The sequence below is a fragment of the Salmo salar genome, chromosome 28 (genome assembly GCF_965601325.2).
Source record: "Salmo salar chromosome 28, fSalSal1, whole genome shotgun sequence".
In the NCBI taxonomy this organism is placed as follows: domain Eukaryota; kingdom Metazoa; phylum Chordata; class Actinopteri; order Salmoniformes; family Salmonidae; genus Salmo; species Salmo salar.
In genome coordinates this window covers 11,224,357-11,252,353 of record NC_138318.1, presented here as the reverse complement: position 1 = coordinate 11,252,353, position 27,997 = coordinate 11,224,357, and the positions used below count along the sequence as shown (strand labels likewise).

General features: G+C 45.0%; 3 protein-coding genes across 6 annotated transcripts; 2 read left to right on the top strand and 1 right to left on the bottom strand.

The window, feature by feature from the left end:
• Position 1: 1 nt before the first annotated feature.
• timm23a (translocase of inner mitochondrial membrane 23 homolog a (yeast)) lies at positions 2-3,198 on the top strand. The gene is made up of 7 exons (XM_014179424.3): positions 2-584; positions 702-760; positions 884-977; positions 1,127-1,211; positions 1,530-1,588; positions 1,723-1,833; positions 1,947-3,198. The coding sequence occupies exons 1-7, from the start codon at positions 488-490 to the stop codon at positions 2,063-2,065; spliced, it is 624 nt and encodes a 207-aa protein (XP_014034899.2). The 5' UTR covers positions 2-487; the 3' UTR covers positions 2,066-3,198.
• A 586-nt stretch (positions 3,199-3,784) lies between these two features.
• Positions 3,785-10,729, bottom strand: zgc:112285 (chymotrypsin-like elastase family member 2A). Of its 4 annotated transcripts, none has more exons than XM_014179420.3 (6): positions 10,470-10,729; positions 8,875-8,984; positions 5,873-5,967; positions 5,349-5,629; positions 4,694-4,857; positions 3,785-4,196 (listed from the first exon to the last, which is right to left on the bottom strand). In XM_014179420.3, exons 1-6 carry the CDS (start codon positions 10,591-10,593, stop codon positions 4,017-4,019), a joined length of 954 nt encoding a protein of 317 aa, XP_014034895.1. In that variant the 5' UTR covers positions 10,594-10,729; the 3' UTR covers positions 3,785-4,016. The 4 variants fall into 4 exon arrangements, with proteins under 4 accessions (XP_014034895.1, XP_014034897.1, XP_014034896.1 ...); XM_014179422.3 differs by lacking the exon at positions 10,470-10,729 and adding an exon at positions 10,109-10,262; XM_014179421.3 differs by lacking the exon at positions 10,470-10,729 and adding an exon at positions 9,675-10,053.
• Positions 10,730-20,984: 10,255 nt separating this feature from the next.
• On the top strand, positions 20,985-25,675 carry syt15 (synaptotagmin XV). The gene is made up of 7 exons (XM_014178951.3): positions 20,985-21,192; positions 23,473-23,571; positions 24,052-24,173; positions 24,277-24,566; positions 24,666-24,833; positions 25,047-25,155; positions 25,246-25,675. The coding sequence occupies exons 2-7, from the start codon at positions 23,498-23,500 to the stop codon at positions 25,548-25,550; spliced, it is 1,068 nt and encodes a 355-aa protein (XP_014034426.1). The 5' UTR covers positions 20,985-21,192; positions 23,473-23,497; the 3' UTR covers positions 25,551-25,675.
• Positions 25,676-27,997: the final 2,322 nt, after the last annotated feature.

Genomic DNA, 27,997 nt, shown 5'->3' with positions numbered 1-27,997 from the left:
TGATGTCGCGAACTGTCACACTCACAAATGTATTTTGATATTTTGCTTATAGCCTCGTATCAAATGCAACCATAGCTCAATTTCACCCGTTTTACGTTGAGTAATTCCCCTCAATGCAGTGCCAAAGATTTGTATAACTTTGCTTAACTTTCAGGTCTGCGTACGTATTCGCCTGTCAGTGGTCGCTTTACGGTAGATCGTGGAGGTCAGAGAAGCATGATGAAAAGGCGAACCCAACCATAATTTACAAAAAGCTGATAATTGCAATATCTAACTACATACAGTAAGACAGTGTACAACACTATTGAAACGTAAACATATTACTGCGTTTTAGATACTAGGAAAATTCGCCAACGTTATTGCTTTTGGCTTGCATCATCACGTTTGGTCAGCTAGGCTAATGTTAGCTAGTTAGTTAGCTAGCTAACCCAATCATCATCTCCAGTCCGAAGCGTTCGCTGGGTGAGTCTCCAGATCGTCCCCATACATGGACAATAACGCCCCTCAGTCGGGAGGGAAAGGCGGCCTCGGGAGTCTCTTTGGAGGCAGCGAATACTCCAACACAGAGCTCGCCGGTGTCCCATGTAAGTGCCCTTGCTAATTGATGTTGGTGGTAGCTAGCATACTAACTAACGTTAGCTAGACAAGGCCAACACTGGCCGTCGTTGACATCAACTGAGGTTGCTGTATTTTCTACATAGTGACTGGAATGAGCCCCCTGTCGCCTTATCTTAATGTTGATCCACGGTACCTCGTACAGGTAAGAAATGCTAGTTAGTAGAAGTTGACCTCACTCAATGAATGGACATGTAGAATTGATTTGTGACATTCCCACTATCAAGTCGACTAAGATAATAGATGTTAACCTGTGTGTGTTTTCCAGGACACAGATGAGTTCATCCTGCCAACAGGGGCCAGTAAAACTAGAGGGAGGTTTGAACTGGCCTTCTTCACCATCGGGGGCAGCTGCATCACGGGTGAGACATTCCCTCCCTCCCTCAGTTTCTCTGTCTCACCCTCTCATCTCTTCTCTCTACACACAGAACTCCCCTTCTCCCATATTAAGTTATGATGTCTGCTGGTTCTGTATCTGAGTCTCTCCCTCTCTTGCCCCCTCCAATCCTAGGAGCTGCGTTTGGGACAGTGAATGGTCTGAGGATGGGGTTGAAGGAGACCAGAGAAATGGGCTGGGCTAAACCTCGTAACGTCCAGTAAGCACCACTGTGTTCCTCTAGTAGTCTGTGGCTTTAGTGTTATCACGTTGGAGACAGGTTTTATCCATGCTAATATAAATGTTCTATGGCAGGGGTATTCAACTCTAACCCAATGAGGTCCGGAGCCTGCTGGTTTTCTTTTTTACCTGATAATTAATTGCACCCACCTGGTGTCCCAGGTCCCTGATTAGAGAGGACCAATGAAAAAACACCGTGGAACTGGCTTCAAGGTCCAGAGTTGTGTTTGAGGGTTCTGTGGTAGGGTGCTCTATATACTGCTCTCACTTATCTGACCTCTGACCTTGCCCTCCTCAGGATTCTCAACATGGTGACCAGACAAGGTGCATCCTGGGCCAACACTCTGGGCTCTGTTGGTGAGCACTTCTTCCCCTCTCTTCCTCCTCCTAATCTCTTCTTCTTCACCCTGGCTAACCCATGGACCAGGTGTTTGGGTATTTTGTCCCTAGTATGTCTATATTAACCATGGGGTGTGCATGTGTGTTTACAGCATTATTGTACAGTATATTTGGCGTGGCCATAGAGAAGGCTAGAGGAGCAGAGGATGACATCAACACTATGGCTGCTGGGACTCTCACAGGCATGCTGTTCAAATCCACAGGTGTGTGGCCTGTCTGTGGTTAGTCTATGGTTGTGTCTCGTGTGGGGCAAGAGTGCAACATGTAGTGCCCTAGAAACCCCATCTGTCTCATTCAAAACTTGTGTGTATTTCAGGAGGGCTGAAGGGAGTGGCGCGTGGTGGTCTGGTGGGGTTGGCCATGTCTGGTGCCTACGCTCTCTACAGTAACTGGGACCATATCAGAGGCGGCTCCTCTTCTTCAAGTCTCTACTGAACACATCCCTTTCTATTGCGTTCCATCCAAAATTCCACCTTATTCCCTACTTGGTGTACTACTTTTGGCCAGAGTCTCAGGGAATAGGTTACCAATACTCAAACCCTCCCATAAATATCATCAGCCCCTTGTTCACTTCCTGACTTGAGAGGGTTCTGGGATATTGGAGGCATGACTGAGATGTCATTAAACCATGGACTAAATGACCCCCAAGAAACACCCCTCTCTACACACAACTGCCCTTGCTGCCCCCCAGCCCTGTCCTTCTGGGTTACCTCCCTTCTCACCCACACAGATCTGAAAAGGCCCCACGCTATTTCCAAGGGGTTTATGTGTTATTGTATTGGGAACTGTTTTTAGAAATGTATCTTTTGTTATATTATTAAATGCTACGTCTAGTAGCCTGGAAGAGGGAAAGAGTCATGTAAATATTATGTCCATGTTAAGACTATATGCTAAGTAAATGGATACTGGGGCCCTGTTGTAATCATTTTTACATGCCTCCTCCCTCCCTGTGAAGTAATCACTGATCTGACATGGCTGGAGTGATGAAAACAATTCAGTGGAAATCGGTTTACAGCTATTCAGTCATGTCTGGTCAGTGATAACTTCAAGGAGGGGAAGGATGGATGTATCTGAACGTCTCGGCTGGTGTTACTGACTGGTTATTTTACGAGGTTGCCCACTTGACTCAAGACTGTGTTAGCCCCCTGAGGTAAAGCCAAATGGTTAGTACAGGGAGCGAACGCAAGGTTACTCATCTAAGCATGGTTCATTGAACCACCTCTGCAACACTGGTCTAAGACCCAACCAGAGAGCTGCTGGAAGCCATGATTGTAGTCCTCTGCTTTCATGTGACTGGGTTGTAGTCATTCAGATACAGAACAAGACTTCTCATGAAGCTGAAGAGCAAAGAGACATTCATTCCAGCACACACCCTACCAAGGACTTACAATCAGTACTGTTGTAATGTATTTATTCATAGTGGGTACTGTTTTCCTGTAAAGAGTTGGAGTCGATGCTGGCCTGTCTAAAAGTTACTTCCAAACAGTACTGGAAGTGTCTGTATTATCTCTGTGTCCTTGCCTGTTAGCCCACTGTAAGAACAATACAACAAACATTCAAAATGAGAATATGTTGCCTTGGGTCTTTGTCAGTTGTGCTCATGCTGTTTGTGTGGTGAAAGCCTGTAGGTGGGGTTAGGGGTGGGATATGCTATTGTGACTGACTGGGTTTGAACCCAGATTGTGTGCCCGCTACACTATTTGTATCAGTCAGTAAGCTAAACTAACAACAGTAGTGTTCTACAGTATATTTGAAAGAAGAGGTTTACAATGTTCTGCTTTTTCTGCCAACTTTATTGGCTGACAGACTGCATGATGGGAGTTATAGTCAGAAAAGAGTACAACCAGGAAGTGGAACATTGGTTGGGGATGCGGTAGAGGTCAAGGTGTCATACGTGCCATACAAATTGCAGATACTGTACGTTCCTATGTTCCTTTGCATGCACCAATGAAATGGGGTAACATGATTCTGAATGTAACATTTAAGGACCAAATGCTCCAGACGAAATCCATAGGTTATAGACATAAAACAACAGTGAATTGTTGACTTGAGTGTGATTATGAAACAAATAGTCCATAACATACACATTAAGTGGATGGTGACTAGAGTACTTTCAGAGACACAAAGCCTGAATAACACAGAATTTAACACAGATTACAGCATCGTGACAGGTGGCTTGATTTAATGAAATGCTGATGATCAGTACAATGTTGATTGTAAAATGTCTTCATTCAAATTTTGTCTGATGTCACTGTTGTGACTTACAGGTTATGGACACAGAGGAGAGGGGGGTGTGGCCTGAGGCAATATGGTATCTCGCACAAAAAAAAAAAAATTCTATAGTTTTGGGGGCGTGGAAGGGTTGTCAGGTTGTGTGTGGTCTAGTCTAGTGCATGAAGATGTCTCTGATGCGCGTAGCCTCGATCCAAGGGATGTAATTGGCGGTGCGGGTGAACACGCTGGGCTTGTTCTCCACGGTGCAGCCAATGGGGCCAAAGCTCACCACACCGTGCACCTCCCACCTGTCGCGCCCCAACTGGCACAGCAGAGGACCGCCCGAGTCACCCTAAGAGGAGAGGGGGGGATAAAACATTGTTAGATCACATTCCTATGTTAATACTAATGCTGCGTTTATAACAGCTCGTAAATGTGTAAATACCAGCATGCAACTGGGAAAAATCTATTTAAACGCCCTTCCGATTGGTCATTTCTAGTGGGAAAACCATCTATGATCTCTGAGGTCTGACTTTGCCGACATGCTGAACTCTGCAGTTAAGGAAATTACCACGATAACAGCATTTTCAGCAGTTAAATGCAACAGACCATTATTTATATATTAAAAAAAAGATCTATTAATGTATTTTTAACACTATAATTTGTTTTACGAGCTTGATAGCTGTACTTTTAGTTTATGGTTGACGCAGCTTGTTTGCCATTAGCCAATCGGCATACTCAGTACAAGTATGTAATTCTTCCTCCTCCCTTTCTCACTCGGTCTTTCCCACTCCTCTTTCTGTCCCACCCTTCCTCAGTCCCCTCCTTCCCTACCCTCCCTTTCTCTACCTGGCAGGCAGCAGGTGGTCCTTCTGTGTCTCTGAAGCCGGCACAGATCATGGAGTCCCTGACGCGGTCTCCCCAGAACTTCTTCTGACGGCAGGTCTTGATGTCGATGATGGGCAGACGGGCCTGGTTCAAAGCCTCAGCCAGAGACACGTTCTCCTTCCCACCTGATACAGACAGGGACACACCACAGGATTACCTTTAGGCAACATACTTGTTTCATGCCTATTGAACCCCTTGTCAATGCTCTTATGTCTACAATCTTAGTTCTAACATAAGTGGTCATAGGGAGAATCTCAATTGCATACTCCTCACGTCCTCACTCCTCACCTTCTTTTCAAAACCCATTGGATGAGAAAGCCAGAGGTCCCTCCCCTCTGATCATCTCCAATGGGTTTTAAAAAGGAGGCGAGAGGATACGAGGAGTATGCAATGAGATTCTCCCAGTGTCTCCATTCAGCCTCACCCTCCTTACGCTGTGTGCCTCCCCAGCCTCCCCAGCCTCCTCCTCTCCTCCCCCTTTCATCCCCCCTTAACTTGAGTGTCTACCCAGACAACCGCACCACTGCACCTTTCTCCCCCTCTCCTCTCAGTCCTCATCCCTAGTTTCATCCAACCTCCTCCCCTCTCCTCCCCCTTAATCATCCCTCCTCCTTACCCCGAGTGTCTCCCCAGCCGGTCACCCAGCAGTATTGTCCTGGCTTCAGGCTGATCTGTTTGCGCGGCAGGCATGCATAGCGTATGTGGTTGGTGGGCACGATGTCGGTGGCAGCCTTGACCAGGGCGATATCATAATCCAACTCGCTGTGCGTGGGGTAACGGAAGTGCTCGTGACGGTATATCCTCTTCACCGGGATAGTCTTTTCGGCTGTTTCAGAACGTTTCAGCTGGTGCTTCCCCAGGACAATCCTCCAACTCCCAGCATCCTCGGCTTTACCCCTGGGACAAACAGCATGGTGGGTAACTGAGATCACGCAGGGTTCAGAATGTAACTGTCTGTCACATTATACACAGGTAGTCTACTATTCCTTTTTGGTGGTTTCTCAAGATGTATTGTCTCTTTCTAGTCTAAACCGAGTTATGGTGTAGGTGTTAGACCGTGGTCCTTTTGAGACAAGTGTTTCATTTTAAGCTCAGTCCAATAATGCTGTGTGCTACCACTCATGGAATGGCAAGTCTTACTTCTGGAAGCAGTGAGCAGCAGTGAGGACCCAGTTCTTGTGGATGAGAGTTCCTCCACAGACATGGATATAGTGCTTACTGCCTCTGGGACGAACCTGAGACACACAGAACACACACATTTGCCATCAACCCACAGGCAAGATCTTCCACTTAAAGTAACTGTCCAGTGTTTTCAGATTTATATGAAATATGCACTACATTTAATTGCAATATGAGTGAAATAGTTTTGCTTCCAATTTTTTTTAAATTAAGTATGATAAAATGCAGCTCTTCTGTGTTGGAATGGTGTATGCGTACCTCAACAACAGAATGGTGTGAGCATATGAATACCAGTGGCGGTCAGTGCCGTTTCAAATGAGGGAGGACACATTTTTATTTTAATATGTGCCTTATTTCTATTACAGCATATTTGATTGCTGTCATTCATATTCCATTCACCCAGCTCAATGTAACATCAATAGGTTTAGGCTACTACATGATACTCAAATGTTTCCCTATACCCATCATGAGGTTGCTACAACCTAGCCTATGAATGAAAGTTTACAACGACAGTGACACATTCAATACATTCAATGCATCTAGCGGATCTAGGGTGTAATCATTAGTCCAACAATTGCAAACAATCGTTTTTATTGGACAGATTCAGGTATGTTTATCCCCGCTTCGTTCTGTTTGCTTCTGTTTAAGAAACAATATTCAACAGAATCGGTGGAATGAATACAACCCTGATCACCCTCAAGCCAGTTCACTTTCATAGGAGCCACAAACAAACAGCGTGATCACTTCACATCTACGCGCTCTCCTCCTCTCACCTTTTCCCTTCGCTTGTGGACTTTAGTGCACAACACAACAGGTCTGTGACCAGACAAAAAAACCTTTCCAAGCCAAACCTTCATACCATAACCACTAACCGTTGCACACAGTCTATATCGTTGTCACCATATTAACTAACATCATAGTCAACATAGCTAGAACTAACACATTAGTAAACCCGCTACAATCATGTAGTATAGTCTACAGCAAGCAGTTTAGCAATTACACCGGCAAGCCCTTTTGGCAATAAATTAATAAAACCAAAAGCTTACCTTGACTTGGAAGAGTTCCAGTGTTGGATAGCCAGAGAGCTAACATAGCATCCCTCTCTGTTTGAGCCAGGTGTTTGAGTAGGCTAAACTAGCTAGCTGCATTCGCTAGCCAAGTAAGTAAAAGTGAAAGTGAAAACAAATATACAACAAAACTCATCTATCAACCCTGAGCTTCGACTTTTCCCACATGATGACCTCTAACGTCACCTTAGTAGGAAATGAGCTTGATAACAGCATTTTCGGCAGTTAAATGCAACTAAAAAACATTATTTATCAAAAGCAATCAATAAAAAATTTTTTAACACTAATTGGTTTACAAGCATGACCGCTGTACTTTTAGTTCATGGTTTAAGCAGCTTGTTGGCCCTGAGCCAATCTGCGTTTTTCAACAAGTTCAAAGCACCTGAATGCAGCCAACTTTACAACTTCAAAACGGGTAATTCCCACCATCCCACTTCTTTATGATGTTATAGGCTAGTCAACATAGACTAGTCTATAACACCTCATAGGCAATTAATAATTGCATTATTGTTTTCAAGTGAGTACAACATTTTACTCTAGGCTGTAAACTGCAGTGAAAATGTAATTTGCATAATGGCTGCAAAAGCCCTGTGATTTGAATGTTTCATTTCATTCATTCCATTTGGATCAGTTGTGGGTCTACTCTCGACAGTTTATAAGGTCTAGAAAGGCACAGTAGCAGGCCAGTCTGGCTGTACTTCTCATACTGAGATGCGCTGTCTGCTTCAGATCTTCATTCTCCCAAGTCGTCCTATAATAATGTGGCCACATATGCTCCTAGCAGGCCCAGTTATTCAGGAAAACTTAACACGCTCTGCCTCCTCCACGATCCATGGAGCATTCCTCGTTCACCTAGAACCTAACGCTTCAGCCTAACTATTTGTAATTTAACTTTTTAAATGTATTACCTTTTGTGTGTGGTATAAACGCAACCAGTCACAATGTTGTAATCTGATTAGGTTACTTCAAAAGTCTCCTGTCGGCTATTTGCGCACATTAGTCCAAAATATAATTCCAGCATCCAAACTGTGCAGCAGCCATTTGATGAATGGAAAGACACATCTGTTAAACACCAAAAAGTTGAATGACATTCAGAGATAGTCAAGCCAAGCCTTCGATACTGGATAGGGAGTCAACAAACCATGATGTTGAAGCGCCCGAAGTCGGTACAGAAAGCTGTTGGTGGAAAATGTGTTGCATATAATTTTTTAAATTATAAATATAGAATCAAAATGTTGAAAATCAGATTTACCCCTAGCTGATCATTGTCTGCAGCCATTTCTGATCGTAGTGTAATGAAACAGACAGCGAGAGTGAGCTCATTCGTGGTGGTCAGCAAACCCTCGACCTTCTGGCCCATAGCCCTGCGTGGCATCGACTGTGCCATAAAGTGGCAAAGTTGATATCCACGTTTAAAAACACAGGGTTGGTACAGTTGTTATTCGTGGTTGCAAACATTATTTTGAGTTCATTCTATGAGAGGGGAGGGTGTGCAATTTTGTTTTTACAGTAGAAGGAGAAGGTCATGGTAAAATATTTTTTTATGTTGGGGAGATGGGTGCTTGTTTATGACACCTCGAGTTGGAGCACTCTACTGAGCCCTTCTCCTGAATCCAAGTGTTTGACACTGGGGAGGGGACCAGTAACATTATTATCAAACTTTATTAATGCATGAGCAACATACATTTTTCATCCTTTGGTCATCCTACTTCGATCTGGTTTGATCTAAATATAATAACATTTGATGAAAAAACATGATTTTGACTGTGCGGGACCTTTAAGTCAAATTTTCACTGAGTCCCCCATTGGCATCAATGTACGACTATGTGAAAATTCGACATCCTGAAGTTAGCAAGTAGATAAGTATGTTCATGGATTGATTGGTTTATTGATTACCTGTAGGGAGACCTGCCATGGCCAGGAGTGAGGTCTGGCCTCGTTCCCAGAGACGATCCGTTCAGCCATGTTAGGTTTATAGTGGGCCGTGCCACAGTCCTTAGGCCAGTCTATAGGAAAGAAAATACACAGGAACTGTCAGTACAGTCAGACGAATACTGATCCTAGATCAGCCATGCCACAGTCTGTGAGTCAGACTCCCTGTAGCTCAGTTGGTAGAGCATGGTGTTTGCAACGCCAGGGTTGTGGGTTCGATTCCCACGGGGGGCCAGCACAGGAAAAAAAAAAAAAAAAAAAAATGTATGAAATGTATGCATTCACTACTGTAAGTCGCTCTGGATAAGAGCGTCTGCTAAATGACCAAAAATGTAAAAAAATGTAAAATGTAAAGAATCATCAGTCATTTACAAAGATCAGAGATCAGGTCTGAACAATTAGAATGATAAAACACATTTTTTTAAACTTCATTTTAGTTATTGGCCCAAGTAGGAATGGTTGAGGTCAGATAGATTAAATGTGATGGAAAGGCAAAGGGGTAGCGAAACAAGTAGTTGTAGATTGAGAGAGGGAAAGCGGTGTAGTCGCTGTTAAAGGGATAATCCACCCGCAGAAATATAAATCATGAAACTCCTGTCAATTTGGTGAAAGCCTATGTTCTATCAGGGGGTAAAATAGCAATATCCCCATGATTTAATTTCTAAGTGGTCAATCGGTGGTATCAGGAAATAGCTATATAGTTCTGTCACTGGAGATAGGGGATAAGACACTATCACGTATCATAACCCTTTCAAAACAAATACCTGCACTCCAGATCGCCAAATCAGATAATAGATGGTATGGGCATACTTGTCTAGAACACATCCATCCGTCTATATCATCATAACAAAGTGTATATTTTATACCAGAGCGCCGTAAGATTAATGGCCTTTCTTCCTTCAACTATCATGCCACAATGCGGTTTACTCCTCTCTTCTCCCTGCTAACAGACTCGCAGGCTCCTTGCACGTTGCCATAGCAACCACATAGACTCAAAGTCGTGAGCTAGAAACGCGATTAACATGGTGAGATTCTATCTACAACTAGCTAACTACTTCACATGCTGATATTGACTTTGGTATTAGTGTGTAGGCAGTTACGTTTTCTAACTAGCTCCCTAGCTAGCCAGCCAGCCTGTCCATAGAGAGAGCATTGCATTGTGGGTTTTGAAGTCGACTTTTCGCATGTTGCTTCCTACCTTATTATGACGACGAAATGCAACATTCACAACATATATTGTTATAACACATTTCCATTATTTGACAATGTAAATCATAAGAATTTGTGGTTTTGAGTGGATTATTCCTTTAAGATGAGTGTGTGTATTCGTGTGCTGGTGCCCATGTGTATCAGTGGAGGCTGGTGGGAGGAGCTATAGGAGGACGGGCTCATTGTAATGGCTGGAATGGAATTCATGGAACGATATCAAACACATGAAACATATGGAAACCACGTTTGATTCCGTTCCATTTATTCCATTCCAACCATTACAATGAGCCCGTTCTCCTAAAGCTCCCGCCACCAACCTCCACTGATGTGTACGTGTGTATCTGGCTCACCCAGGTGCAGGACTTTGTGCTGGGCCTGTCTGCCAGGGGTCAGGGTGTATGTGGCGGCAGGCAGAGGCGACACACACAGCAGCAGCAGCAGAGATAGGAGCGGAGACCCTGGAACATCAACCATCTTCAGCAGAATCACTGCCTCGCGCACACAGCACGCTATTTATATAGCACTGGACAAACACATACACACACGCTCACATACAGGCATCCAATCGCCTGCACATACTCAGGCATATACATACACACACACACTCATTCACAAACTAATATGCGCGCATGTACCTACGTATGAACACACACACACACATTTTCCCCAGGGACAAAGATGACTACAAAGCCCCAGTGCTGGATTGTTCTCCTGCAGCCAGGGGCTTCGACAGCAATGGATAGGGGCTTCTGGGAGGCCCATCAGCACTTTCAACACAGTCACATTCCCACACACACACACACACACACACACGCATTCATACATGCGCATGCATGAACACATACAAACAGGCACAACACACTCCCTTGGCGGCAAACATAGGACAAACATGTAGGAAAAAAACAGCCTCTACTTTACTCGCTACTCGCCCCATGACGAACGTAACCCCATCAGCCCACCTGATTCTGTGTCACGTGACCCGGTGACCTGTACCCTCCAAACCCAACCCCCATGCACACACACAATTGATCAAATCATCACTCTACACATTTATGTCTACAAACTATTACACCCCATTACCTGTAAATAATTTCCATCACCAGGCTTACTTCTACTCATCTAAACATCTACCGAACTCTAAATCTTCTCCAGTTAACCTCTATAACCTCTATAACTTATCCAAACCTCCCTAGGGCTGTGGATGGATGAAGTGATCCTATACAGTTTAAGTATGGCTTGCACCTAGGCCCAGGACTGTACCACTTTCACCACACAGGGGGTATGAAAGAGAGAGAGCTTTGTTACTCTTCATAACAAATACAACTACCGTGTTTGTTCGTTAATAGTGAGATATGACTACAGTAGAAGCAGCTAGTGAGGTGAGGTTTCAGGCCTTTACTACGGTGAATGACAGGGAATGTGCCTGCTCATCTGAACAGTAGCAGAAAAACAGGGCCTGAATGAACTGAACATACAGACTTACTCACACCACCATGGTTCACCAAGTTTACAAACACTCTGTGTGTGTATGTGAGTGTCTGTGTGTTTATTTTGAGAGGGTGAGTGAGTGAGTGAGTGAGTGAGTGAGTGAGTGAGTGAGTGAGTGAGTGAGTGAGTGAGTGAGTGAGTGAGTGAGCGAGTGAGCGAGTGCCTATGTACATGTATGTGTATATACTGCAAAGTACAAAGAATACATATGAAAGTAACATCAGTGAATGTTTTGACAGGATATTTTAATACATTAAAAAAATTTTCCTGTTGGAGATTATTTACAATAATCCATGGCATCCACACATTCACATATCCATGCTTACTGTAATGCAGTGCAGGCAGGCAGTAACACATATTGACATTAAGTGCTGTTGTTTCTGGGATCCTGGACCTACAGTTGAAGTCGGAAGTTTACATACACTCAGGTTGGAGTCATTAAAACTTGTTTTTCAACCACCCCACAAATTTCTTGTTAACAAATTATAGTTTTGGTAAGTCGGTTAGGACATCTACTTTGTGCATGACACAAGTCATTTCACTTATAATTCACTGTATCACAATTCCAGTGGGTCAGAGGTTTACATACACTAAGTTGACTGTGCCTTTAAACAGTTTGGAAAATTCCAGAAAATGATGTCATGGCTTTAGAAGCTTCTGATAGGCTAATTGACATAATTTGAGTCAATTGGAGGTGTAGCTGTGGATGTATTTCAAGGCCTACCTTCAAACTCAGTGTCTCTTGGCTTGACATCATGGGAAAATCAAAATAAATCAGCCAAGACCTCAGAAAACAAATTGTAGACCTCCACAAGTCTGGTTCATCCTTGGGAGCAATTTCCAAACGCTTGAAGGTACCACGTTCATCTGTACAAACAATAGTACGCAAGTATAAACACCATGGGACCACACAGCCGTCATACCACTCAGGAAGGAGACGCGTTCTGTCTCCTAGAGATGAACATACTTTGGTGGAAAAAGTGCAAATCAATCCCAGAAAAACAGCAAAGGCCCTTGTGAAGATGCTGGAGGAAACAGGTACAAAAGTATCCATATCCACAGTAAAACAAGTCCTATATCGACATAACCTGAAAGGCCGCTCAGCAAGGAAGAATCCACTGCTCCAAAACTGCCATAAAAAAGCCAGACTACGGTTTGCAATTGCACATGGGGACAAAGATTGTACTTTTTGGAGAAATGTCCTCTGGTCTGATGAAACAGAAAAAAAACTGTTTGGCCAAAATCTCAAGATATCAGTCAGGAAGTTAAAGCTTGGTTGCAAATAGGACTTCCAAATGGACAATGACCCCAAGCAGACTTCCAAAGTTGTGGAAAAATGGCTTAAGGATAACAAAGTCAAGGTATTGGAGTGGCCATCACAGAGCCCTGACCTCAATCCTATAGAACATTTGTGGGCAGAACTGAAAAAGCGTGTGTGAGCAAGGAGGCCTTCAAACCTGACTCGGTTACACCAGCTCAGTCAGGAGGAATGGGCCAAAATTCACCCAACTTATTTTGGAAGCTTGTGGAAGGCTACCCGAAACGTTTCACCCAAGTGAAACAATTTAAAGGCAATGCTACCAAATACTAATTGAGTGTATGTAAACTTCTGACCCAATGGGAATGTGATGAAAGAAATAAGATCTTAAATAAATCATTCTCTCTACTATTATTCTGACATTTCACATTCTTAAAATAAAGTGGTGACCCTAACTGACCTAAGAGAGGGACTTTTTACTAGGATTAAATGTCAGGAATGATGAAAAACGGAGTTTAAATGTATTTGGCTAAGGTGTATGTAAACTTCCGACTTCAACTGTAGATGTTATTGCAAACCTGAACTGGGGTAGTATCCTTTCCAACCCAACATATTTTTCACCTACTGGCAGATATATTTGAATACTAACATATATAAAATGTATATAAAGTAGTCAAAAACAACAACACAGCAGTAGGGAGTCCAGTGTTAGGGTTATTCAGATGCCTCTTTTGCCCTTTAGACTGCACCCCGCCAACCTCCAGTGTTAGTCCCATACAGTCATTGGTTAGTCTAATAACGTGATCATGTCCACCTTCTCAGTGTTCTTCCAGTGTCATTCATTGGGGTTTGAGGAGCGAACACATCGCTTCAGTGACTTCATCACTCCTCCACTCTTCTTCCTGCTCTGCCCACTCTCACGGTATGACGACTTACGAGACAGCCCCGGTGTCCCCTTTTCCTCTGTCTCTTCCCCCTTCAGTCCTCCCTCCCTCTGTCCTCCTCCCTTTCCCTTTCCATCTACTCCTCCCTCGCTATCTCCCTCTAACTTTCCTTCTTCCTCCCTCTCTATCTTTACCCCTCCCTCTGGTTCTCTCTGTCTCTGTCCTCTCTCTCCCTCTACCTCTCCTCCCTTTCTATCTCCATATCCTTCTCCCTCTTTTTCTCCCTCTCTGACTCCCTCTCCTTTGGTGTCAGCCTCAGTCTCTATGGCAGCAGTCGCCACGGTATTAATCGATAATGCCATTGGGGAAGTTGCCATGGCAGTGGTCTTTCTTTTGGTAGTGACAGGGGTTGAAAGGGTAGCTGTTTCCATGGAAGCGGTCTTGCCCTTGGTTGTCATAACAGGGGTTGACGGGGTAACGGTTTCCATGGAAGCGGTCTTGCCCTTGGTTGTCATAACAGGGGTTGACAGGGTAGCAGTTTCCATGGAAGCGGTCTTGCCCTTGGTTGTCATAACAGGGGTTGACGGGGTAGCGGTTTCCATGAGAGGGGTTTTGTTCTTGGTTTTAGAAATGATCTTAACCCTTGATTTGCTTTTTGTCTTCGGTTTGGTTTTGGGAGTGGTTTCTGTGTTTGTGTTGTCTGTCCTGGTCTTGAGCTGCAGGTGTTTCTGGAGGATAGAATAAGATAAGGTCAGAGAAACAACAGTTAACGTATAAAAAACGATGAATATATAGATAAATATAGAACAATACACTACATTACCAAAAGTATGTGGACACCTGCTCGTCGAATATCTCATTCCAAAATCATGGGCATTAATATGGAGTTGGTCCCCTTTTTGCTGTTATAACAGACTCCACTCTTCTGGGAAGGCTTTCCACTAGATGTAGGAACATTGCTGCAGGGAATTGCTTCCATTCAGCCACAAGAGCAGTAGTGAGGACGGGCAATTCATCCCAAAGGTGTTCGATTGGGTTGAGGTCAGGGCTCTGTGCAGGCCAGTTAAGTTCTTCCACACCAATTTAGACAAACCAATTCTGTATGGACCTTGCTTTGTGCACGGGGGCATTGTCATGCTGAACAGGAAAGGGCCTTCCCCAAACTGTTGCCACAAAGTTAGAAGCATAGAATCGTCTAGAATGTTGTAGTGTTAAGATTACCCTTCACTGGAACTAAGGGGCCAAGCCCGAACCATGAAAAACAGCCCCAGACCATTATTCTGCCTCCACCAAACTTTACAGTTGGCACTATGCATTGGGGCAGGTAGCATTCTCCTGGAATCTGCCAAACTCAGATTCGTCCGTTGGACTGCCAGATGGTGAAGCGTGATTCATCACTTCAGAGAATGTGTTTTCACTGCTCCAGAGTCCAATGGCGGCAAGCTTTTCACCACTCCAGCCGATGCTTGGCATTGTGTATGGTGATCTTAGGCTTGGCCATGGAAACCCATTTCATGAAGCTGCTGATGGACAGTTCTTGTGCTAGAAACTGAGGACAGATGATTTTTACGAGCTACGCACTTCAGCACTCGGCTGTCCAGTTGTGTGAGCTTGTGTGGCCTACCACTTAGCGTTGTTGATCCTAGGAGTTTCCACTTCACAATAACAGCACTTACAGTTGACCGGTGCAGCTCTAGCAAAGCAGAAATTTGACAAACTAACTTTTAGGAAAGGTGACACCCTATGGCGGTGCCACGTTGAAAGTCACTGAGCTCTTCAGTAAGGCCATTCTGCTGCCAATGTTTGTCCATGGAGATTGCATGGCTGTGTGCTCAATTTTATACACATGTCAGTAACGGTGTGGCTGAAATAGCCAAATCCATTAATTTAAAGTGGTGTCCACATACTTTTGTATATACAGTGGGGCAAAAAAGTGTTTAGTCAGCCACCAATTGTGCAAGTTCTCCCACTTAAAAAGATGAGAGGCCTGTAATTTTCATCATAGGTACACCTCAACTATGACAGACAAAATGAGAAAAAAAATCCAGAAAATCACATTGTAGGATTTTTAATGAATTTATTTGCAAATTATGGTGGAAAATAAGTATTTGGTTAATAACAAAAGTTTATCTCAATGCTTTGTTATATACCCTTTCTTGGCAATGACACGGGTCAAACGTTTTCTGTAAGTCTTCACAAGGTTGTCACACACTGTTGCTGGTATTTTGGCCCATTCCTCCATGCAGATCTTCTCTAGAGCAGTGATGTTTTGGGGCTGTCACTGGGCAACACGGACTTTCAACTCCCTCCAAAGATTTTCTATGGGGTTGAGATCTGGAGACTGGCTAGGCCACTCCAGGACCTTGAAATGCTTCTTACGAAGCCACTCCTTCGTTGCCCGGGGCGGTGTGTTTGGGATCATTGTCATGCTGAAAGACCCAGCCACGTTTCATCTTCAATGCCCTTGCTGATGGAAGGAGGTTTTCACTCAAAATCTCACGATACATGGCCCCTTTCATTCTTTCCTTTACACGGATCAGTCGTCCTGGTCCCTTTGCAGAAAAACAGCCCCAAAGCATGATGTTTCCACCCCCATGCTTCACAGTAGGTACGGTGTTCTTTGGATGCAACTCAGCATTCTTTTTCCTCCAAACACGACGAGTTGAGTTTTTACCAAAAAGTTATATTTTGGTTTCATCTGACCATATGACATTCTCCAAATCCTTTTCTGGATCATCCAAATGCTCTCTAGCAAACTTCAGATGGGCCTGGACATGTACTGGCTTAAGCAGGGGGACACGTCTGGCACTGCAGGATTTGAGTCCCTGGTGGCGTAGTGTGTTCCTGATGGTAGGCTTTGTTACTTTGGTCCCAGCTCTCTGCAGGTCATTCACTAGGTCCCCCCGTGTGGTTCTGGGATTTTTGCTCACCATTCTTGTGATCATTTTGACCCCACAGGGTGAGATCTTGCGTGGAGCCCCAGATCGAGGGAGATTATCAGTGGTCTTGTATGTCTTCCATTTCCTAATAATTGCTCCCACAGTTGATTTCTTCAAACCAAGCTGCTTACCTATTGCAGATTCAGTCTTCCCAGTCTGGTGCAGGTCTACAATTTTGTTACTGGTGTCCTTTGACAGCTCTTTGGTCTTGGCCATAGTGGAGTTTGGAGTGTGACTGTTTGAGGTTGTGGACAGGTGTCTTTTATACTGATAACAAGTTCAAACAGGTGCCATTAATACAGGTAACGAGTGGAGGACAGAGGAGCCTCTTAAAGAAGAAGTTACAGGTCTGTGAGAGCCAGAAATCTTGCTTGTTTGTAGGTGACCAAATACTTATTTTCCACCATAATTTGCAAATAAATTCATAAAAAATCCTACAATGTGATTTTTTGGATTTTTTTTCCTCATTTTGTCTGTCATAGTTGATGTGTACCTATGATGAAAATTACAGGCCTCTCTCATCTTTTTAAGTGGGAGAACTTGCACAATTGGTGACTGACTAAATACTTTTTTGCCCCACTGTATAGTGTAGATTGACATGTAGAAACCATCACTTGAATAGTCGAGCTAGACACACTACAGGCTTAACACAAACACACACCTGTATGGCCGCTGAGCTACGCAGGGTTAACACGCACACCTCCACATGCCACACACACCGACACACATACCTGTATGGCCGAGCTGAGTTCCTCGGGGTCCAGAGAGGCTCCGTAAACATCCCAGGTCATCCCGTCTTCATCCCACTGCACCTGCTTCATACTACTCCTCCTCTTGCTGTGATCCCACTCTCCACTTCTCCTCCTGTCCTCCTCCTGTACCACCACCTTCAGACAGGACCTCCTCCTCCCCATCTCCCCCGGTGGGGCAGAGCTGCTGTCCTCCCACTCTATCTCCTCTTCCCACCCCTCTCTGGGGCTGTCCAGAGGGAACATACTGGAAGAGGGCGACACCAGGTTGGAGTGGGAGCCTAGTGATGACCTCAGGTTCAACCTTGACCCCGGAGGGGACCCCAAGATGGACTGTGAACCTAGATAAGTGTTGTAGCCCATGATGGAGTTGGACCGAGGGGGAGACCCCAGATTAGTGTCCGACCCATGATCCTTTAGGGAGCTCTGGAGGGACCTAAGGTTTAACCTTGACCCTTGAGGTGACCCCGCCTGCACCCCGACCTCCACCAGCTCCCTCTGTGATGTCATTGTCCCCTCCTCCCTGAACGCTGACCCCTGGGGTAATGATGTCATCAAGTTCATGACCCCTGAATAGGCGGAGTTACAGGAGCAGCGGGGGCAGCCGTCCAATCGTGAGTCACTGAGGGAGGAAACTAAACCTGCCGATCTCTGACCTCGGCCAGACGGACAGGTGAGCCTCGGTGACCATGACAATGCCAGGTGAGCAGGTGGGCTGGGGAAAAACACCCGAGGGTCCATCTCCACTTCTTGCTGCTGTACAGGGATGCCCAAGGAAACACCCAAGGGAGGTGTGTTGTTGTTAGGGCTGGGTCTGGGGCTCAGGATAGGGGGCTTCTCTACATAGTACATCCCCATAGGGGTGCACCCTGGTTGGGGTGGAACCTGCTCAATGCTGCCCCTCTCCTCCAGACCTTCCACACCCTGAGCTCTACAGGAAGGAGAGGGGAAGGGGGAGGGAAAGGGGGAAGAGGGATGCTTGTGGGGGGAACAGGCCTCATCTGTGTAAGGATTTGGTTGGCATCCTTTAGGGGTCAGGGGTGAGGGTAGGCATGATATTACAGCTGGAGGTGAGGGTAGAGGTGAGGTTACAGATAGGGGTGAGGGTAGGCACGATATTACAGCTGGAGGTGAGGGTAGAGGTGAGGTTACAGATAGGGGTGAGGGTAGAGGTGACATTACGGGTAGGGGTGAGGACATAGGTGAGGGTGTGTGTGTCTGACAGGGTGTGTGTGCGGTCAGGGTGACAGGGTGTGTCTGCGGTAAGGGGTGACGGTCTGTATTGGAGTTGGGGTAGGTTGTGGCGTGTGTGTAGGGTTGGGCTCTGAGTGGGTGTGTTTAGGGGTGAGGTGAAAGGTGAGGGTGTAGCAGGTGTTTGTATGGAAGACTGAGACTCTGAAGCCAGTCGGGAGCAGCGAGCAGAGTACAGGATGCACGGGGTCTCCTCAGTCATACTCCCTCCCTTCCATATGACCGTCTCTGGTGTGCTACCACTGCTACACATACTGGTGCTACACATACTCCAACGCGCCACACGCTCGTTACTAAGGGGAGATCCGTGCCCGTGTATGTTTTGAGATGTCTGTGAGTGTGAGGGTGTGGGTTGTTGTATGTATTGCTGCAGGGGTGTGAGTTTTGGTGTGTGTCTGTTTGGGGAGGACTGTGCATTTTGGCTGACGCTCCGTCTCAGCTCCAGCTTTGCCCACGCCGGGTCTCGCAGATGCGGGTGTTTGGTTGCCATGACTACGTCCATGGAGCTCTTGGAGAGGGAGTAGATGGGTGAGCCTTCCTCTTCCTCTTCTTTTCTCTCCGTCCTGAGACCGCCTGTTGATCCAAAATGGCCGCTGACAGGGGGGAAGCGCTCCGATGACAGACGCCAGTGCCTCGCCATGACAACACTGACAAATAGGAATAAGGGATCAATCGATCTTCCAGCAGTGGCCTGGTTGTTTGTTTTACTCAGGTTGTCTTGTCTTGAAGAAACTGCAGAAAGTCTGAAATAAAAAAATTATTTCATCTTTCTTTCTTTCCCTCCTCTCTCTCTCTTCCTCCATAAAACCTTTCTATCAGATGTGCCCTCACTCTTCTCTTCCTCTCTGGTAACACACACACACACTGTCCAGATTAGCCTTCGGTAATAAGATTACAGGGTCCAGATTATTAGATTATTTTGTAAAACGTGGGATTGAGCTAAAGTTAAGAGAGCCTTTAGTCCTCACAGGTGACCAATTCCTCAATCTTCCTCCCTTCTGTCTCTCGACTCCCTTCTTTCCTTTCTCTTACTCTCTCTCCCTTCAATGGAGGGAGAGACAAAGAGAGAGAGAGAATAAAGAGGAGAACAATAATAGACTCCTGGGAAACAATTAGAGTAAATTTAGCTCTTTGAATCCTATTATTGAGTTAGCAATGAGAATTAAAAAAAAACACAAAGCCACACACCCACGCTATCTGAGTGTGCGTCCTATGTATATGCCAGTCAGTGTGTGTGTGTGTGTGTGTGTGTGTGTGTGTGTGTGTGTGTGTGTGTGAGTCTGTTAAACCCTGCAGATGGCTGAGAAGCTTTGGGAAACTCAGTCAGACTCCTTGCTAAACGCCACATCCCTTCTCTCCCCTGTCTCTCTTGACCAAGCTGAACTCAATATAGAAATGCTATGAGCCGGTTTCCCACACCCAGAATAAACCTATTCCTAGGAGTAGGTTTAATCTGGGTCCCGGAAACTGACACTGTACTCATGAACACTTACTCTTTCCCAACACTAGGATGCACACACGCACCCACACAGGTTCAGTATTGTTTCTTACCTTTATAAGTGCACCTGTTGTACTCGGCTCCTTTTCTCCTCCACAACTGACAGCAGACTACATTTCATTCTAACACCAACTCTTTTCCACCCCCCCGATCAGTACTAAGTCCACGATGAGCCCTCACTTAGTCTCCTCTCTCAATGTTGCTCTCTTGCTCTATTCTTCTATTACACTCTTTCAGATACTCTGTTCATATTCCCTTCCTCTCTCTCACACTCATTCTATCCTTTCCTCTCTTTCTCTGTCTCGCTCTGTAACTCTCTCATGCTCTCTCTCTCTCTCTCTGACCCCAAGATGTAGGCCAGGTGGCTAAGTGTGTGTGTGTGTGTGTGTGTGTGTGTGTGTGTGTGTGTGTGTGTGTGTGTGTGTGTGTGTGTGTGTGTGTGTGGTGGGGGGGGGGGGGGGGGGAGCTGTAGCGTTAGTCTTAGCCCTAAGGATAAGCATCTTGTCATCTCATTAGCTGTAGCTCTGCTCTCTCAGACTGACCAATCCCTGTGCAGAGATTCAGTGTGTGGGTGCATGAGTGCATGTTTGTGTGCAATGACTATTGCTCAGGTGAAAAGTTAAGCATTTTCCCCATGGCCCAATAAAAATGATATGAAGTTACTGAATGGGTTGACATCGTGTTGTCTGTGTGTGTATACGCTGTGTGTGTTTGTGTGTGTCTGTATCTGTGTGTGGCCTTGAGTCTGTGAGGCCCAGAGTCCTGAAGCTAGGGGTGGGAAGGCAACAGCTGTATCTTACATTCAGTACCATCTGGTTTCCAGACTGGAACCGTGTACGGGAATACACTGGAATACTACCTTGATTTATATTCAACTTATTCCTACCTGAACCTATATCATCTGTAGGAAGGGAAAAGAGCAAAGGAGAAAGAGAGGAATAATGTGGAGTGTAATGACAGTGTAGTGACTGAAGGGTCAAGAAACAAAGGGAGAGAGACATTGCTGGTGAGTAAAAATACTGGAGAGAACCCAATTCACCCTCTCTTTCCTTCCCTTCAACTTCATCTGAAGTTCACTTTTTTACTCTGAAATAATTGTTTATAGATGTGAAGAACACAACTTACATTATTGTGCAGAATTCTGCCAGGCAGAGGAGATTGACAGGCAAACAGACATAGAACTCAGAAAGTGTTCATACCCCTTGACTTATTTTTTTTATTATTTTTATTTCACCTTTATTTAACCAGGTAGCCAGTTGAGAACAAGTTCTCATTTACAACTGCGACCTGGCCAAGATAAAGCAAAGCAGTGCGACACAAACAACAACACAGAGTTATACATGGAATAAACAAACGTACAGTCAATAACACAATAGAAAAAAAGTCTATATACAGTGTGTGCAAATGGCGTGAACAGGTAAGGCAATAAAGAGGCCATAGTAGCGAAGTAATTACAATTTAGCAAATTAACACTAGAGTGATAGATGTGCAGATGATGATGTGCAAGTAGAAATACTGGTGTGAAAAAGAGCAAAAAAGTAATTAAAAACAATATGGGGATGAAGTAGGTAGATTGGAATGGCTATTTACAGATGGGCTGTGTATAGCGATCGGTTAGCTGCTCACATAGCTGATGTTTAAAGTTAGTGAGGGAGATATAAGTCTCCAGGTTCAGCGATTTTTGCAATTCGTTCCAGTCATTGACAGCAGATTATTCTGTGTTACAGCCTGAATTCAACATGGATTAAAAAAAAATAAGAATTCTCAAACATTTACATACAATACCCCATAATGACTTAGTGAAAACATTTTTTAAAAATTACCCAATTTTTGGAAAATGAAATACAGAAATATCTCATTTACATAAGTATTCACAGCTCTTTGCTATGACACTCCAAATTGAGCTCAGGTGGATTCAATTTCCTTTATCATTCTTGCAACGTCACTACAACTTGATTGGAGTCCACCTGTGGCCAATTTAATTGTTTGAACATGATTTAGAAAGAAACACCTTTCTATAGAAGGTCCCACAGTTGACAGTGAATGTCAGAGCAGAAACTATATCATGAAGTCCAAGGAACTGTCTGTAGATTTCCGAGATAGAATTGTGATTTGGCATATATCTGGGGAAAGGTATAAAACAATTGTGTTGAAAGTTTCTAAGAGCACAGTGGTCTTCATCATCGGGAAATTGAAAAAATATGGGACTACCCAGACTGCCTAGAGCTGGCCGACCAAAGTGAGCAACCAGGCAAGAAGGACCTTGGTGGGGAGATGACAAAGAACCCAATGATCACTCTGACAGAACTACAGAGTTCTTTGGCTGACATGGAAGAACCTGACAGAAGGACAACAGTCTCTACAGCACTTCACCAATCTGGGCTTTATGGGAGAGTGGTCGGACGGAATCCACTCCTGAGAAAAAGGCACGACAGCAAGCCTAGAGTTTGCAAAAATGCATGTGAAAGACTATGTGAGCATACGGCAAATGATTCTGTGGTCTGATGAAACAAATGTAACTCTTTGGCATCAATGCAAAGCGCTATGTCTGGAGAAAACCAGGCACAGCTCATCAGCTGTCTAACACCTTCCCTACCGTGAAGCAGGTGGAGGCAGCATCACGCTATGGGGATGCTTTTCAGTGGCAGGGACTGGGAGACTGATAGGGATAGTTGGAAGAATGAATGGAGCCAAATGCAGGCAAATCCTTGATGAAAACCTGCTTCAGTGTGCAAACTACCTTGGACTAGGGCGAAGATTTATGTTCCAACAGGACAATGACTCCAAGCATACACCCAAGGCAATGCTGGAATGACTTTAGAACACGAATGTCTAACTCCTTGAGTGGCCCAGCCAAAGCCCAGATGAATCCCATTGAAAATTTGTGGAAAGACTTGAAGATTGCTGTTCACCGCCGCACCCCATCTAACTTAACAGACCTTGAGAAAATCTGCAAGGAAGAATGGGAGAAAATCCCCAAATCCAAAGGTGCTTCTACAAAGTATTGACTCAGGGGTGTGAATACTTATGTAAATGAGATATTTTTGTATTTTATTTAAATAAATTGGAAAAAAATGTCTGAACTTGTTTTCATTTTGTCATTGTGGGGTATTGTGTGTAGATGGTTGAGAAAGAAAATTAATTTAATCCATTTTGAATTCAGAGGTATGAATGCTTTCTGAAGGCACTGTATTTCAGATCCAACAATGTTATTGGCTATTGGTCTGTCTTTGGGACTCTTCCTCTTGCTTCTGATTGGTGTATCTGTCTACTTCCTGTGGAGGAGGCGTGGCCAAAGACGATACCAGGAAATGGTCACCATGATCGCCCCCTTCCCAGCGTGCACCACTCCAATTCTCCAGAGCAATCAGAGATCCATGTACAGGTGAGTGTCAGGTCACAGCCCCTAAATGTGTGCATGTGTGTGTGTCGGAGTACGTTCTTCTGCCCAGGCGTTGCTGACGCATGTCAGATCTTACAACGCCTGATAAGTATTTTTAGTATCCGCTAACAACCTATGTTATAGCAATCTGTCAGTTGACAACACAGTCGATGATGTGGCATGCAACCATTAGTTGATGCATGCAGCATCTGAGCAGGGGAACACGACCTATATGTGTGTAAAGAAAGAGAGAAATAAGTTAGATAATGGTCGTGTTCCCCTGCTCAGACGTTGCATGCATTAACCAATGGTTGTGTGCCACGTCATCAACTATGCCGTCAGGCACCAGATTGCTATAACATAGTGGTTAGCTGATACCTAAAATAGGTCTGGGATGCGTCGGCAACGTCTGAGCATAGGAACATGACCAAAGCCACTGTTATTTGTAGATGTTATGATTTCCTGTGCTTCACTCTGTGATAGGCCACATGAGATCCCATTCTTCCTGCCACCCCGATTTAAACCAACTCTCAGGAGCGAGGAGGGGGAGAAAGAGGGATGGAAGGACCTTAGCAGCACCCATCGTGGATCTCTCACAGTAGGGAGTAGGTTAGGAGGGAGGAGGTGGGGGGGCAACACTGTCTGTATGTCTCGCTTCTCACCCAGTCCCACTAATTGGGCTACTTTGTGCTACTTCTTCCTCTCTAGGCTGGTATCCAGTAGGTAGTGTAAGGGCAAGTCTTTACTGGGTCCCTGATGTCAGTGAGGGGTCACCCCCTCCTGGTCGCGCCGTGCAACTGTGCTTCTCAGTGGCCTATCGCCATGAGAACGAACAGCTTTATGTCTCACTGCTCCGCCTGAGCAACTTGCCAAAATGTTTCTATAGTAACGACACACTGGCAGATCTGCGACTTCTCCCTGACGACCGTCGCCGACACAAGGCCAGGGCCCGATGCAGGGGTCGTGACCCCGAGTTCAACGACAGCTTTGTGTTCCAGGTACACACAGAAACACACTAAATTGGTTCCTTTTACTCCCACGACACAATCTCACCCCCCACACTCTCTCTCTCTCTCTCTCTCTCGCTCTCTCTCCAGGTATCGGGTGTGTGTGTATCTGAGAGTGTGCTCAGTGTGTACGTGTTGAGTGTGGATCGGGGGGGCAGGCACCATGCGGTGGGCAGGGTTCTGTTCCCTATTGAAGGGGAGCTGGGGGAGGGGGGCAGGCTGCTCTGGAGAGACCTAGAGACTAAGGACAAAATGCAGGTACACACACACACACACACACACACACACACACACACACACACACACACACACACACACACACACACACACACACACACACACACACACACACACACACACACACACACACACACACACACACACACACACACGCGCGCAAACGTGCGTGCACACAATCTCACACACACACACAACCTACAGTAAGTAGCTCTTTTTTTTTCGCTCTGTCAGTGTTCAGGTCTTGGTGATATTCAGGTGTCTCTGAACTACAGTCCGTCTCTACAACGCCTCACTGTGGTCATACTGAGAGCACGCAGCCTGCAGATACACACTGACACAGGTGAGTGTGTAAGAGTGGGTGTCTGCATAAATGTGTGTGTTCTGATACCGGGTGTGTTCTCAAGTGTGATTGTGTGTATTCTGTTTTCAGGCGTGTGTTTCCAGGTGAGCCTACAGATCCACACTCGGGTAGTGAAATCCAGACGGACGCCAGTGGTTAGTAGTGGAGCTGACCCTGGCTTCAACCACAAGATGACCTTTAAGCTCCACCCCTCTCAGCTCGACCAGACCTGTCTGAGCTTGGAGCTGATTGCATCAGGCCTTGCCCCAGTAGGTGTGGTGGTGCTGGGGCCATTCATGTATGCCAGGGGGCCTCAGCTTCAGCACTGGACTGACATGGTCAATACACCCAACGAACTGGTCAAACAGTGGCATGGACTAGGCAAGCCCACATAACACACACACACACACACACACACACACACACACACACACACACAAACACAGTAAGATCATTTATTTAATTGTCAACATTTTTCACAGAAGTCTTTCACAATAATTAAATTCCTTACTCCATCTTTCTTGTTGTTTCTGTGGTAATTGAGCACTGGAATGAGTGCGCTGGGAGTCGGGAAGCAAGTTCAGGGAGTGAATCATTTAATAAATGAACAAAACAAGGAACACCACACAGACAAGAAACAGAAACAATGACACCTGGGGAAGGAACCAAAGGGAGTGACATATTTCTTTATTTATTTTTATTTCACCTTTATTTAAACAGGTAGGCAAGTTGAGAACAAGTTCTCATTTACAATTGCGACCTGGCCAAGATAAAGCAAAGCAGTTCGACACATACAACAACACAGAGTTCCACATGGAGTAAAACAAACATACAGTAGAAAATTAAGTCTATATACAATGTGAGCAAATGAGGTGAAGGCAACAAAGGCCATGGTGGCAAAGTAAATACAATATAGCAAGTAAAACACTGGAATGGTAGATTTGTAGTGGAAGAAAGTGCAAAGTAGAAATAGAAATAATGTGGTGCAAAGGAGCTAAATAAATAAATACAGTAGGGGAAGAGGTAGTTGTTTGGGCTAAATTATAGATGGGATATGTACAGGTGCAGTGATCTGTGAGCTGCTCTGACAGCTGGTGCTTAAAGCTAGTGAGGGAGATAAGTGTTTCCAGTTTCAGAGATTTTTGTAGTTCGTTCCAGTAATTGGCAGCAGAGAACTGGAAGGAGAGACGGCCAAAAGAGGAATTGGCTTTGTAACTAGAATATGCATATAATTATTAGCTTTGGATAGAAAACACTCCAAAGTTTATAAAACTGTTTGAATGGTGTCTGTGACTATAACAGAACTCATTTGGCAGGCCAAAACCTGAGAAGATTCTGTACAGGAAGTACCCTGTCTGACCATTTCTTGGCCTTCTTGATCATCTCTATCCAAAACAAGGGATCTCTGCTGTTACGTGACACTTCCTACGGCTCCCATAGGCTCTCAGAAGGCGGCAAAAAGCTGAATCGTGGCTTTGCAGGCCCTGGCTGAAAAACATTAGCGCGTTTGGATAGTGGTCGATCTGAGTACTATGAGACTGAGGCGCGTGCACGAGTCGACTCCATATTTTTATTCTTTCGTCTTTGAACGAAAACAACGACTCCCGGTCGGAATATTATCGCTTTTTTACGAGAAAAATAGCATAAAAATAGATTTTAAACAGCGGTTGACATGCATTCTGACGAAGAACAGCAAAGGTAATAACATTTTTCTTATAGTAAATCTGACTTTGGTGACGGCTAAACTTGGTGGGTGTCTAAATAGCTAGCCCTGTGATGCCGGGCTATCTACTTAGAATATTGCAAAATGGAGCAGGTGTTCCGCTAGCGCAAACGTTTAGATGTAAGAGGTTAACCAACACAAAAACATCCTGTGGCGTTCTGCATTAGCATCGAACTGCCCCCGTGATATGCAACTTTTGAGGGAAGTTAGAAACCAATATACACAGGCAGTTAGAAAAGCCAAGGCTAGCTTTTTCAAGCAGAAATTTGCTTCCTGCAACACAAACTCAAAGTTCTGGGACACTGTAAAGTCCATGGAGAATAAGAACACCTCCTCCCAGCTGCCCACTGCACTGAGGATAGGAAACTCTGTCACCTCCGATAAATCTACTATAATTGAGAATTTCAATAAGCATTTTTCTACGGCTGGCCATGCTTTCCACCTGGCTACCCCTACCGCGGTCAACAGCACTGCACCCCCCACAGCTACTCGCCCAAGCCTTCCCCATTTCTCCTTCTCCCAAATCCAGTCAGCTGATGTTCTGAAAGAGCTGCAAAATCTGGACCCCTACAAATCAGCCGGGCTAGACAATCTGGACCCTTTCTTTCTAAAATTATCTGCCGAAATTGTTGCAACCCCTATTACTAGCCTGTTCAACCTCTCTTTCGTATTGTCTGAGATTCCAAAAGATTGGAAAGCAGCTGCTGTCATCCCCCTCTTCAAAGGAGGGGACACTCTTGACCTAAACTGCTGCAGACCTATATCTATCCTACCCTGCCTTTCTAAGGTCTTCGAAAGCCAAGTCAACAAACAGATTACAGACCATTTCGAATCCCACCGCACCTTCTCCGCTATGCAATCTGGTTTCAGAGCTGGTCATGGGTGCACCTCAGCCACGCTCAAGGTCCTAAACAATATCGTAACCGCCATCAATAAGAAACAATACTGTGCTGCCGTATTCATTGACCTGGCCAAGGCTTTCGACTCTGTCAATCACCACATCCTCATCGGCAGACTCAATAGCCTTGGTTTCTCAAATGATTGCCTCGCCTGGTTCACCAACTACTTCTCTGATAGAGTTCAATGTGTCAAATCGGAGGGCCTGTTGTCCGGGCCTCT

Bases quoted from the DNA above. Each gene is read 5' to 3' on its own strand.
- syt15 (XM_014178951.3), top strand. From the start codon at position 23,498: ATGGTCACCATGATCGCCCCCTTCCCAGCGTGCACCACTCCAATTCTC. The intron at 24,567-24,665 runs GTACACACAGAA...CTCTCTCTCCAG, and splicing joins ACGACAGCTTTGTGTTCCAG to GTATCGGGTGTGTGTGTATC. The intron at 24,834-25,046 runs GTACACACACAC...TCGCTCTGTCAG, and splicing joins AGACTAAGGACAAAATGCAG to TGTTCAGGTCTTGGTGATAT.
- timm23a (XM_014179424.3), top strand. From the start codon at position 488: ATGGACAATAACGCCCCTCAGTCGGGAGGGAAAGGCGGCCTCGGGAGT. The intron at 978-1,126 runs GTGAGACATTCC...CTCCAATCCTAG, and splicing joins CGGGGGCAGCTGCATCACGG to GAGCTGCGTTTGGGACAGTG. The intron at 1,589-1,722 runs GTGAGCACTTCT...GTGTGTTTACAG, and splicing joins CAACACTCTGGGCTCTGTTG to CATTATTGTACAGTATATTT.
- zgc:112285 (XM_014179420.3), bottom strand. From the start codon at position 10,593: ATGGTTGATGTTCCAGGGTCTCCGCTCCTATCTCTGCTGCTGCTGCTG. The intron at 5,968-8,874 runs GTAATCAATAAA...TGTGTGTCTCAG, and splicing joins CATGGCAGGTCTCCCTACAG to GTTCGTCCCAGAGGCAGTAA. The intron at 5,630-5,872 runs GTAAGACTTGCC...TGTTTGTCCCAG, and splicing joins GCTGCTCACTGCTTCCAGAA to GGGTAAAGCCGAGGATGCTG.